Below are 13,150 nucleotides of genomic sequence, written 5' to 3' on the forward strand. Positions count from 1 at the left end.
TGATTAATCACATCCAAAATAAAAGTTTTGTTTACATAATATATGTATGTGTACAGGGTATATTTATTATGTATATATAAATACACACACATAAATTATTTATTTAGAAAATATTTACATGTATATACATTTATATATTTATATTCTTATATTTTATATTATATATAAATATATTTAATATATAAACATAACCTATTTTTCTTAATATATACATGCATGTGTGTGTATTTATATATACATTATAAATATAGACAGTACACATACATATATTATGTACACAAAACTTTTATTTTGGATGTGATTAATCGTGATTAATCATTTGACAGCCCTAATAAATATAGATCAGTGGGAGAGTATTGGAATCTAGATAAGGTTTGTCTAAGAAATTGATTTTGTTGCTAGGCTTTTGAAAAAAAAAAGTCTCAAAAGGGGCAAGGAAGTAACTAAATCTAGTGACAAAATCACTAAATTGGTAACATTGACATTGACTACAACATATTCAGGTATTAATATTTTGTTGGTCCTCTCTTGTTTTTGCATGTGTTCATAATTCCTTTGTATGACAGCACGGCCAAAAATTATGACTTCATTTTTTTTATTTTTTTATTTTTTATTATTAAGGTGAAGATGTAAAATTTCCTAGGCCGGACATCACTTTTGGCCACTACTATATATGGCAGTTCTTTGACTTTCCAGCTAACCGTCAAGCCATGCTGCAAAAACAAGCCACTTTCATGAGGATTGTGACCTTTACTGGAGTTGTTGGAACCATTGATGTACACATCAGTGCTCCAACTGTAAACAAGGAGACATACCAATAGAAAACAATTTCAGAGCATCAGTAACAATTTGTGATCATTTTGTACAATGCAAAGCATTTTTTTTAAATATATTTAAATACTAAAATATTTCAGTGTCTTAACTAAATAGTTTTATTGCAGTTACATCAAATGATTAGTGTTTTGCTGCTGTGACTTCACACGAGCAGGCTCACTATTGGCTGTTTCAGCCATTTTTGGTTAACATCATTGCAGTTCTTCGGCTGCATTTCACTTCACTTTTAGACACGCACTCGCAAACTTCCCTAAGCACTTCCCCTCGGGGGAATCCCGGCTGCCATTTTGAAGTGCGTTCCACTTCACGAAGTGGACGTGGGAAGTTTATATGGACAGACCCTCAACCCCTCGATTTTGACCGAGGGAGCGAGTCTGCTTCATATGCACACTTCAGGCCGCTCCATAGACGACAATGCAACACGATTATGCTGTCGTAACCCACAGTACCACTGCAAAAGCTGAAGAAGAAGTGGCTCGTCGGAGAAGCATTATAGCAGTGAAGGCAGCAAATAAATATCAAATCATTAAATCGTTATTTAAAACTACTAAAAGGGACAACAACAGAACGGGAGAAGATATGGCATTCTTTCAATCTCCACAAGGACTTGTATCATGGGAGATCAACATTGTTTGTTGCGAACAACTATTGATGTATAATGCTATGTAGTATAATAAATGATAAGACACTTGTTCTTTGCTTTGTTTTATTTTATATAAGAAGGTGTAATATTAAAATATATTAAAGTGCAAACACACTTATATAGAAGTATAAACACACCAAACTCAAGTACATAAGGAGGAAAGGGTTCTAGCAAACCAATCACAGCACTTGCGGTCCGCGTAGAATTGATGCGCTGATAAGATTTTTGGAGAGGTGCACATCAGGTTATGGCGTAGGCTACTGTGTAGGGTGTGCATCTATGCGTAGGCTACGGTGTAGGTCCGACACAGAAGTATAAATCAGCCTTTAGTTTGCAACACTTAAGTATCACCTCAGTCAACACTTAAGAATCAGTCTTAGACTTTACTAAAAGTTGCTTTTAGCTTCTTTATAAAAGTCTCCTACTTTTAGAAAAGTCCTACTTGTAACGAAGAATATTTTGGCACTTAAGTCAAAGTTTAAGACTATTCTTAAGGACATTTCTGAGTAGTTTTATACATATGGCCCCAAGGCCCGTATTCTTAAAGATTCTAAGAATCCTCTCAGACAGCCTCTATTAACTAGGAGTCTTAGCTTAAAAGTGATTCAGGACCAATCTGAGAGCAACTCTGAGCAAGAAAAAGACAAAAACTTTTATCTTAGTGAAGAGGTGGGGCTGACCCCGTTGCTAGCTATGACACAGTCTTTTGAAGACTGTGATTGGTTGGTTGTCCAAGAAGGAAATAAAAGAGCGCTTTTAAGAATATGGTCTATGATAAGCCTTCACTTTGAAATTTAAGGCGTAATTTTTTCTGTTTTACCATACTTTCTCTCCCTCACACACACACACACACACAATATATGTATATATATATTCTTTATGTTTTATTTAACATGCTTTCATACTTAACGTATTTTATCGGAAATAAATAGCGACACAATAAGGTTCTGAAAGTGCTGTAATTGTTTGTGTGATCATTTGCTTATAGAAGGTTGTGACAGACCCAAATCATCACTGCTGCATAGTTGCATTTTTCCAGTTGCCAAATATGTTAATGTAGTTAATGTAGTGATTACTTCCATTTCTGGCGCTATGGCATTTCTGCACTGTGTCGGAGATACAAACATGATCCCTGCATGATCTAATGTGTAGCGTCTTGTTAACTCACTGTCATGCATTATGTGCAACACATTTCTTCTCCCTCTTCATGTTTGGTCCATTTTGTCCACTGCTAAAGAAACTTTTAAGAGGCTTAAGAGTCTATACTCCTAACACTTTTGGACCTTAAGACCTCTTTTAAGGGTTAAGATGTTTTCTGAATTACTTTTTTCTTTACTAGGATCTTTTTTAATTTTAAGGGGAAACACCCACATTTCTAAGAATTTTCCTAGAATTTTGTTACTAGGAGCAACTCTTAGCACTAAGATTTTTCATGAAACCGTGCCCAGAGCTAATGACAGGAAGCCACATGGCTACTGCGCTGAACTCAAGGCCAGTGTTTCCGTTGGAATAAAGGTGTAGGAGTGTGTACACTTACAAAGAAGAGGAGGTTGAACAAGAACAGGAAGTACTTGGTGGCGGCAATGCATCCTTTCCCCATGACTGCTGCTCTGTAAATAAGAGAAGAAATCTAATCAAAACTCTGAGAGACATGAAGAAGAACACCGATGCTGATGGAGAAATCTCAGAACAACTAACACTGAGCAGGTAAAGTTTTGGAGAGGACAACAATAACTAAAGAGTTTCTCTCAGCACGTCGCTAAAAACAGTCCGCATGTGATAATGTGTAAACTCTCACTGAAACAAAGTGGAAAAAACCTGCTCTATAAATGACACCTGTTACTTATTCTGGCCTGGTTGATTAGTTTCACTTCCATTCATTAATAATATTAATACCACAGTAAAAAAGTTTTTTTTTTTTTTTTTTTTTTTTTTTTTTTTTTTTTTTTTTTTTAGGGTTTCCAGTTAAGTTCCAGTGTAATGTAAAACTTTTTTAATGACTAGGGTTCCCACACCTTGATTAACTTCAAATTCAAGGACCTTTCAAGGACTTTCCAGGTCCAATACCCTCAAATTCAAGGACTTGATGTGGGGACACATTTCAAGTGAGAGTGAGGTTACATCGTGTTATCTTGTAAGATACATTGTTACAGTTTTCATGTCTCAAACACAACTATGCAAAAAATCTTTTTTGCACTTATTTTTGGCCATGACAGAGATCTGATATTCTATTCATTGTATTTCTGTTTTGCATAAAACTAAAGAATATTCAGTACATGCTGTACTGTATTCTAAGATGATATTAACTTTTGCATGGATTTTATTGTAAAGAGCTTAGGCTTATGTAACCAAAAGTGTTAAGATGAATGAATTTGCTTTTAAGTTTTTCTTACCTCATGGGTTTACATTATCTTAACAAGCAAAGCAATTCAACATTAATTTCACGGTGTGTCTGTGAAACGTTAAGGTACCATCGTAGTAGTTTTGTGCGCGCATGAACGTCATGTAGGGTGACCATATTTTCATTTACCTAAAAGGGGACAGTGTGTGGGTGTGGGGCAGGAGGGTGGTGTGTGGTTGGTTGGTGGTTAAAGTAGTGCAATGACCATATCCCATATATCAAAACTGAAGATATTTCATTTCCATACCTAAAATACATATTTTACAGTTACTGTACTGCACTGTACCAGTGGCCGTCCTTCACAAAACTTAACATCTAGCACAGTTTTATCATAAGCAGAACGTAAAATGTTTCAATACAAGCATTTCAGTCAAATGTAATTTAAGCAACATTTGAAACCTTTAACCCACGGGGGAAAATCAACCCATTAACAGTTTAAAAGTAGCCATAGGAAGAAAAAAAAAATGCAGACTTGGCTACCTTGCATTCAACATGAGCTGCAGGAGTTAGATTTGACTGATCAATCAGGATTTGCTGCTCAACAGATCCTGAGCTTAATGACAAATATCTGATCTTACTTTACACAGAGTGTGCATGATCGTGTAAACAGAAGTGAAAGTGAACAGCAAGCGTTCATTCAAAAGAGATTTAAATACTCTGTATATTGATTGATGCTACCTGATGCGCGGAAATTATGCAATATTAGAATGTTTGCTGGAGAGGGCGGGACTGGACACACAAATCACGGGAACAGGCAATAATGGTCAGAAATTCAGTGGGAGCGGGATTAAGAAAACAGTCCCTTGCAGCGCTCTAATACAAAAACACACACAATCATTGGTGACTGTAGAAAGTAAAAGCCGAATCCCCAACATTTTGGGCGATTCAAAAATCCCGGCTGGAGGCACTTTTTTAAGTCCAAAAAGAGGACATGTCCGGGAAAAAGAGGAAATATGGTCACTCTAACGTCATGGCAATGTAGAACACAAAGTACCATACATGGGAAACACTTAACGTATAAATGCACCTAACTAGTGTAAATCAAGCAAGCTAGTACGCATAGGCCACGAAGTGTTGGCAAAATAACACATAAGCAGACCAGAGGGGAAAATATGGAATTTTTTCCTGAAAACTTCTTGCACAAAATAAATTCAAGTACTTTTAAGGACCTGCGTCAATTTTACAGGGCCTTGAAATTGTTTTTTTTTTCAGATTCACAAATTTTCAAGGAGTTCAAGGATCCGTGGGAACCCTGTGACTAGAAAGTTTAAAGAACAGCATATAGCATATATTTAAAATGTAAACATCTTTACTGATCAATTTAATGCATCCTTCATGAAATAAAGTATTAATTAAAACAAAAAAATCTCAATGAACGCAAATCTTTTGATCAGTGCAGTATAGTCTTGTCCTGAGCAATGTGCAATGTAATCCCACTGACCAAAACAGGAAAACACGTGACTGAGATTCATGCAAAGGTGTGATTAGTACTGGTGTGCAAGCTCAAGGCAAATATGTTCAATATGACTCATGACTTATTTGAGGGAGTCATCAAATGGTCATTAAGCATTAAGTAACATTACTGTCAACATTATCTACGTATTCTATTCATTTGTGGTTCATTACACAAGGACATTTTTAAATGAGATTTTGTGAAATACTTTATGATGTCGAAGCTTTAAAAATGTCTTTCTTGGGGTGACTCCCTGAAGATATTTCTCATAAATATCTTCTTATTTCAGTAAAAGGCAGTAAAAGGCTTAGTCATAAATACGCTTATCAACATTTGAAACGGAGAAGAAAAAATTGTACACGTGTATATTGTAATTCATCATAATATTAACACATTTCAAAGTTGGATTCTAAAGACATTTTTGCTTACAATAAACAATTCTGGTACTGTGATGTGTCACTCAAAAGTGAAAACTTTGCCATCAATTATTCACCCTCATGTCATTCCAAACCTGTATAAGTTTCTTTATTATGTTGAACACAAAAGATAGATATTTTGAAGAATTTTGAAGAACCAAACAGATGTTGGCCCCCATTGTGTCCATATAGGGAAAGAAATACTATGGAAGTCAATGGGGACCATCAACTGTTTGAATACAACCATTCTTCAAAACATCTTTTTTATGTTCAACAGAAGAAAGAAACTCATGTTTGGAACCTAGTTGAGAACCACTGTCTTACACCAGTCCGTCTAAGTAATCTCGACTCAATGAAATTGTTCTTAAAATATTGGCACTCTCTTTAAAAGCCTCTGTGAACATTTAATGAAGACACTGGGAATAAATGTAACCATGAGAGCATGACACCTCCATTTCTCACTGGGAATGAGAAATATGCAATATATCAGGATATGAATCCAGAGAGTCACAGAGCCAAGCTCACTTGGCGTCATCTCTTCAAAGTACTCCAGGGAGCTATAAACCAGACTCTGTGCTGAATGCAGTCTTTTTCTGAATTTTATTCATTTACAAAAGGAGTTCAGAGAAAAACAACACAGCCAATGTATTTCCCCTCTTTCCACTGTAAGCATGTTCACAGCCATGACAAAAATAGTATATGACACAGGACTGGACTTCAACATTCAGCAGTTTAGCCTGACAAAACAAGCATAAATATGGAAGGGAAAGTACAAATAGCAGTAAAGTTTTATCAGGTGCCAAGAGGATTTGGTTTTCTATTCAGCAGTTTCACGAGTCACATCCACAAAAGATACTGCAGCAGCATTTCGAGCCCTCAGCCACAACAGCCAAAATTGGGGTTGCAGGAAGTAGTGTTGCCATCTGGAAGCTGAAGTACCCTGTCATCTCTGTTCTTTACTAATCTCTACAGTCGCGGTCAGCTGGACTGTAACTCAACTGTGCAGATATCTGCCATTCTCTGGTCAGTCACAACATCCCCTCCATAATACAATGATGGCATGCTGCCCCATTCCATACAATGGACAAAAGCTGTCCTATCCTAGGCTTTTTAGCACAACACAAAGGGGCATCTGAACACACCCCAAGCAAGCTTTACACTGCTGATGTTAAATATTTACTATAGATCACATGACCAGAAATTTAATCCAGGATAATCACTATAGACTTCCCCCAGCAAGTGTTCTTTGACTATTATTTATTTGACAAAGAACTTCACAGTACTACATGTACAGTATAGTGTGTCAAACATACACAAAAAGGAGTAAATTGTTTTATGTTATGTTGTCAATGAGTACATCAGTACAGTAATGTTGAATTTTGAACAGTCTGTGCTGAAATATCCATCTAAAAGTTTGATCTCAATATCCTTATATGATTTTTCTAATAAACAGACACTTCAAACCTGTAAAAAAAAACCTTACTGACCCCAAACTTTTAAATGGTAGTACATTATTATTATTTTTTTATTACACTATTTTAGCAGTTGAGTTGATATCAAATTACACTTTAGTTAAACTTGATTTGTTCAAGAAATTAGTAGCATACATGGTGTAATAGCAGACTGAATATTAAAGAAATACCCTTTAATTTGGTTGATTTAAATACCACGAGTGAACAAGGATTTCCTGCACACACCTACATCACACTGCTGGGTATTTTGGCTTTTGCCCAATAATACGGCAAATACACGTCATGGCAAAATGAAAAAAAAAAAATAATATAATATAATATATATATATATACACATATACATATACACATATACACACATATATATATATATATATAAACAAAAATCCTATTTTCAATTTGCCACATTTGTGAATTTAAAAACAAAAGCAAATATCATACAATATTGGGACCTAAGTGTGTCATATTTATAGTACTTACAGTATTTATAGTACACAGTGTTCTGAACATAATTCAAAAAGTTGAACACTGAAGACAAAATAACTACAGAGGAAACTATATTTGTTTATTAAATTATGGTGTGATTGCAGTCTTTTTATGTACTCACTGCAGCATGTGATCTCTCTCTCTCTCTTCCAATTGTTATTTTGATTTTTTTGGACAATCACAACAAGTTTGTCTCTAGTGTGAGAGCCACTGATTTACATGTCAGGAACACGTGCTCAACAGAAAACAGATTAAAAAGAGGTGCAGCAAAATTATTGATGCTGTCTTCAGGAAAAGGAGGCGGCAGAACCTTTAATTAACCATCAAGTTAAAAACATTGAATGCTATTATAATCTTTAGGGTGAACGCCAAGAGCACGCCTAACACAACTAGAGGAGTTTCAAGTCTTCTTTCCTTACATTCTCAAGTTCAAATGTCAACCATAAAAAAAACAGTTCAAACATTACTAAGTAAAGCTTCTGGAGTCAGTAATTTAGACTGATCCAAAAGACCCAAATTATGGGCCAAGTAATAATTCCCCCCTTCCGACACTATTTTTGCATAACCCTATGATTCCACCCCCCCAGCCAACATCTTTCATACTCCCAGGGCATTCCTATGGCAACCATAATTAAGGCAGCGTCAATGTTCCACTGAAGGGGGGGAAACAGTCTCATGCCCCAGTAACCCATGAGTCTCCCCCCTCACCCCTCCACCAAGAGGAAGGTCAAGTCATAGCTAAACGAGAGCCGGGTCTTCAACGGCCACATCACAAGCATTACAATCACAGGAGGAAACAATTATCTACTATACCATTACCATCAGCTAAATTTTCTGTGCTATATTTGTCAACACGTGATGGTTAGCCTTCATCATTGTCTACCAGAAAAAGAAAAAAAATCATTGCCTCTCACCATTTCAAGGGGCTGGAATGTCTGTTCAAAGTTTTATCCCTCTGTATTGCTGCACTTTTAATTGTATTGCCTGTTTACAAAGAATCACTTTTTTCAAAATCTTTCTTTTTAAGTCACTTTGGATAAATCAGGTACATTTATCATACTGCATTAAGTAAAATAAGCGATCTAAAGCATCACACACAACCTCTGCCTGACAGAAATCCTCTCTTGTGTGTGTGAAGATCACACTTTCATTGTTTCATATTTCTCAGAAATAATATGAAAGCTGTGACTGGGGCAGTAGCAGGGCATGATTTTTTTTTTTTTTTTTTTTTTTTTGAAAATTTGGGGGTGGGGACTCTTGGGGGGGATTTTTTAATTTGAAGGAGGATTTGGGGGATTTTTTGACATTTTTAAACTACAGCCATCTAACATTTCACCGTACAGTGTATTTGTTTTACAATTCATAATTAAGTAGTATCAACATTATCATTCATATCCCCAAGTACCTTTTCAAAAGGAACTCTTTTATACCTTTTAGGCACTAATATGTACCTTTAAAGTACCAATATGTACCAGTGACAGCTTTCATATTTTTATTTCTGAGGGCAAAGCTGGGTAGATTACTTAAAAATTGTAGACCATTACTGATTATAGATTACATGATGAAAACTGTAGTTAGTAATATAATCTAGGTTACTCATTTAGATAATGTATGATGTTTATCTGTACTACCAACATCATAAAATGCATTAAACATTACATCATAACACCAGGGTTTCCCAAACTAGGCTTAATATAAGAACTGCAGTGAATGGGTTTGCGAGTTGATAAAAAGCTTATAATTCATTAAATCAAAAAATATCAAATGAATTTACCTCTTGAAAACTGAAAATAGAAATATGTGCTTAGTTTGAACTGTAAAGATGTAAATGTGTTGTTAAATGGTTGAAATGTGAATTTCCTCAGAGATATTTTCAAGCAAATATTTCATTTCAAAGGGGTGTGGCTGACAAAAATGTTTGTGAATCCCTGCATTATGTGAACAAACATTAATAAACATGAAAACAACAATGTGATTACATGGCCAAAGTCTGTAATCTGATTAGGAGCTTTATAAAATGTAATAGACTCTAAAAACAAGTACTTCGTTTTTGGAATTTGATTACATAATCCAGATCACATGTAACTGTACTACCCAGCTCTGTCTGGGAGTGTGGTTCAGAAACCAAAAAACATTATGTAAACACAAAACCAATGGGTGCAATGGAACGGGGGACCAATCAAACTCAGGTTAAAGCCAGGCAATCGAAAAAAGTGTGAAAACACCCTAAAATGATTGCTCTGTTAGTGCAGTTCATTTAAATTAGTATGAACACTGCCGTATGAACCTTGGGGCACACCAAGTGGAAAGATCTCAGAGTGTGTGACGGAGGAATTCCTGGCACTATTTTTATTCCTTTACATATTATATAAGCTCTTTGTGACTTATAAGCTGGTAAAAATACAGTACCACTTTATGCACACACATACAATGAGCTGATTTAGCCCTGCACATATCAGTTTTGGATGTTTAGGAGGGTTGCAAAATATATGCCATAACTGTTGCCCAATCAAGGACCAGTTGCATAAATTTAGCTAAGACTGTCGTAAGAACTAGTCTGACCAACTAGCTCTTAGCCAAGGGGTAATGAGTCTCATTTTTTCGGACCAAACTACTTCTTATGTAACTGACTTACAAAAGTTATGACCAGTCTTAAAGAAAAAAAAAAAAACAGAGGACTAACTTGTAAGACTAATCTAAACCTTTATGCAACTGGCCACAGGTTGTGACCGTATGTATCCTTGAGCCTTTTGTTTTGTATCTTTAGGTTAGTTGTTAAAAATTACAGTGTGAATGCTAAATGAACCAGGACTCTATCATTTTCTTTTTTTGATCTGTACCAAAAGAACCGAGAAGCGGCCTACAAGTTTGAACACACCCTAAATGAGTCCTGCATACGTCACCAGAGACAAAATAAATAAATAAATGATAATAGTAAATAAACTTACAAATGAAACATTTGCACAGATTCATTTTTCCACAATAAAATGTATAACGTGAATTTAGAGAATAGATATAATAATATGTCAGCTTTAAACACCTTATATAAGCCTAAAGAAATATAAGAATAAGACACAGAATGCAGTGTGTACTGATATATGAAAGCTAAGTTACAACAAGGAATGTTGTTGCACATTAAATCTTTTTTTAGAAAGCCCCCAAACCTAAATTTTCCAAATGAAAAAGAGCTGCCTATTAAGTTTCTGCTGCAGGACTGTCTTGGCAAAGCAGCTCAAACACATAGTGGCATCCCATTTTTAGCTGGCTCCTAGAGCAGGAGTTTTCCAGCTAGGAAAAGTCAAAGTAAAAGAAGGGGCACATCTGTATCCTGGCCCTCTCTCTCTCTCTGTGGGCTCATTCCAGTAAGAGACACGTCCTGGGAGGTCTGCCAGCCCTTAACCTTTTATGGACCTGAAGAAGCATCCACTGCTTAGCCCCAACTCAGTTCTGACCTATTTCCACATCTGTGCTTTCATTACAGACAGATGTGCAGTCCTGACAGCAGACCAGTCACCCTAACATCCTAGAATGTGTTTATTAAATGACGTTTATGTTTTTTCCGTTAGTTTTTCGTTCAGGTCAAGTATAGTACCGTGGCTTTACTGACAAGATGCGCATTAATTATCGGCCGATATTTATCATGCACCCCTAATAGCAATTTATCTGAATAACAACACATTCTGTTTGATGGCAGGACACATTTAACTCTATTGTCAGAGAACCGTGAACATGCAAGTTTGATATTTAATTATTAAATTATTTATTTTAAAATCTCACGGGTAGTTCAAGTAAATATATTAGGTGAAAGAAGTTCAGATTTAAAAAAAAAAAACTAATTTGGGAATGCCTTAATTACAAGTAAGAAATAATTTAGTAAATAATGAATTTTAACGTTTTTAATGAACTTTAATGAAAGATAAAATATGTAATCAATTCAACAAAAAGTAACTGTAGTCTGATCATAAGTATTTATAATAATAACCTAATTTTTGGAATCTGTTAACGTAATCCAGATTACATAATCAGTTACCCATCTTTGTATATATATGACTTTCCATATGCTTTTACCGAATTCCATTCCATGACATGTCCAGGCCTCGAGATCACAATTTTAAAGTTCCTTCATATCTATAGGTGTTCCAGGACCGTGGGAACATACAAAGCTAATACGAAGAGTTGTGCCTACACTCCACGCGACTACTAACGTTACAATGCTGCTTTTTAAAAGCAACGAGCCAGTCTCGCTGCTCACTGTTTCAACATCAACATGGGCTTCCGAGTTTCTACACAAGCCTAATCAACATTAAAACTAGCGAAACCACAGCTGCAGTGCATTGCCCAGAGGGTTAAAGCGCGTCAAATTCAGCTGTTTGCGATCGTTCACAGGAACGCAGTGAGAACGGCACAAGCTGCCAGCGCCACATCAGCGAACATTTTAAACTATATACAAAGAACAAAAACACACTTAAAATAGTACAGAACTAGTTTACTATGGTAGAAAACGCGATTCAAGTTACAAAGCTCCTCAAGACCTTATTTACTAAGTTTAGATTCATTTACTACTTCAGGCCAGCAGACCGTTTAATCACTTTTAATAGTTTCTGTAACGTACTAACATTAAAGATACAAGTGAAAATCATTTACCTCTTTTGTGTCAAGTCGTAAGGAAGATCCCGTTGAGCAGCTGTCAGTAAGTTCGTTGTCGTGCTGGAAAGACTGAACAAAAAGACTAGAGCAGCAGCACAGAAAAAAAACTCTCTTTAACCCTTTACTTCCCTGTCCGGCTGAACCCACGCAGGTTACCATGGTGACCACAGTTCCGCCAAGCTCGGAGCTCTGCCATAACCGCTAGTTATTGTCCCTAATGTAAAGTAATTTATACATTGAAAGGATATCCTTCAAATATTGTTTTCAGGATGGTTCTGTCAGTTTGATTACATATTTTATAACAGAAGTGGGAAAATGCCATGTTTCCTACCTTTTATTGCCGTAACTTTCCGAAGAAATTCATTCTACCACATCCTTAACCATGTATTGGGTTTTGCGTTTTTATAGCTTTATGGAACGGAAATATGGTAATAAAAAGCATAATTTTATTTATCACACACACGGGGTTAATCTGCACGATGAACATTAAAGTTATGCAACTTTTAGAGATAAGTTTCAGATTTAGATCCAGGCATACATTTGTTAGTAGAAAAACTGTGCATGAGCTCATTTTCAAGTATGGTACTCATGTTTGAGCCTCTTGGGTTAGGAATTTATATCAAATTCAAGTCTTTTTTCAACCTGTGAAGTGAACACATTTCCATTAAAAGTGTCTCCCCAAAATTTGTAACATTAATGTAATTTCTATCACTATTCTGTGAGGGTTAATTCTTAAGAGTTGGACCTGATCAATGCAAACAATCAATAATGGAGGCATGTATTGTTTTGACCATACCG

The 13,150-nt window shown here is 35.7% G+C and overlaps 1 protein-coding gene across 1 annotated transcript in view; it reads right to left on the reverse strand.

Moving 5' to 3' along the window:
- The window catches only part of LOC109080741 (CD82 antigen-like), a 30,058-nt gene extending 17,559 nt beyond the window's left edge, over positions 1 to 12,499 (reverse strand). Inside the window, exons 1-2 of the mRNA XM_042743926.1 lie at positions 12,350 to 12,499; positions 3,015 to 3,087 (exon numbers count right to left, since the gene is read on the reverse strand). Coding sequence (XP_042599860.1) covers positions 3,015 to 3,077 — 63 coding nt within the window. The 5' untranslated portion in view covers positions 3,078 to 3,087; positions 12,350 to 12,499. The remainder of the gene's footprint in view (positions 1 to 3,014; positions 3,088 to 12,349) is intronic.
- Between the last annotated feature and the right edge of the window lie 651 nt (positions 12,500 to 13,150).

Source organism: Cyprinus carpio, chromosome B18 (genome assembly GCF_018340385.1).
Source record: "Cyprinus carpio isolate SPL01 chromosome B18, ASM1834038v1, whole genome shotgun sequence".
Taxonomy (NCBI): domain Eukaryota; kingdom Metazoa; phylum Chordata; class Actinopteri; order Cypriniformes; family Cyprinidae; genus Cyprinus; species Cyprinus carpio.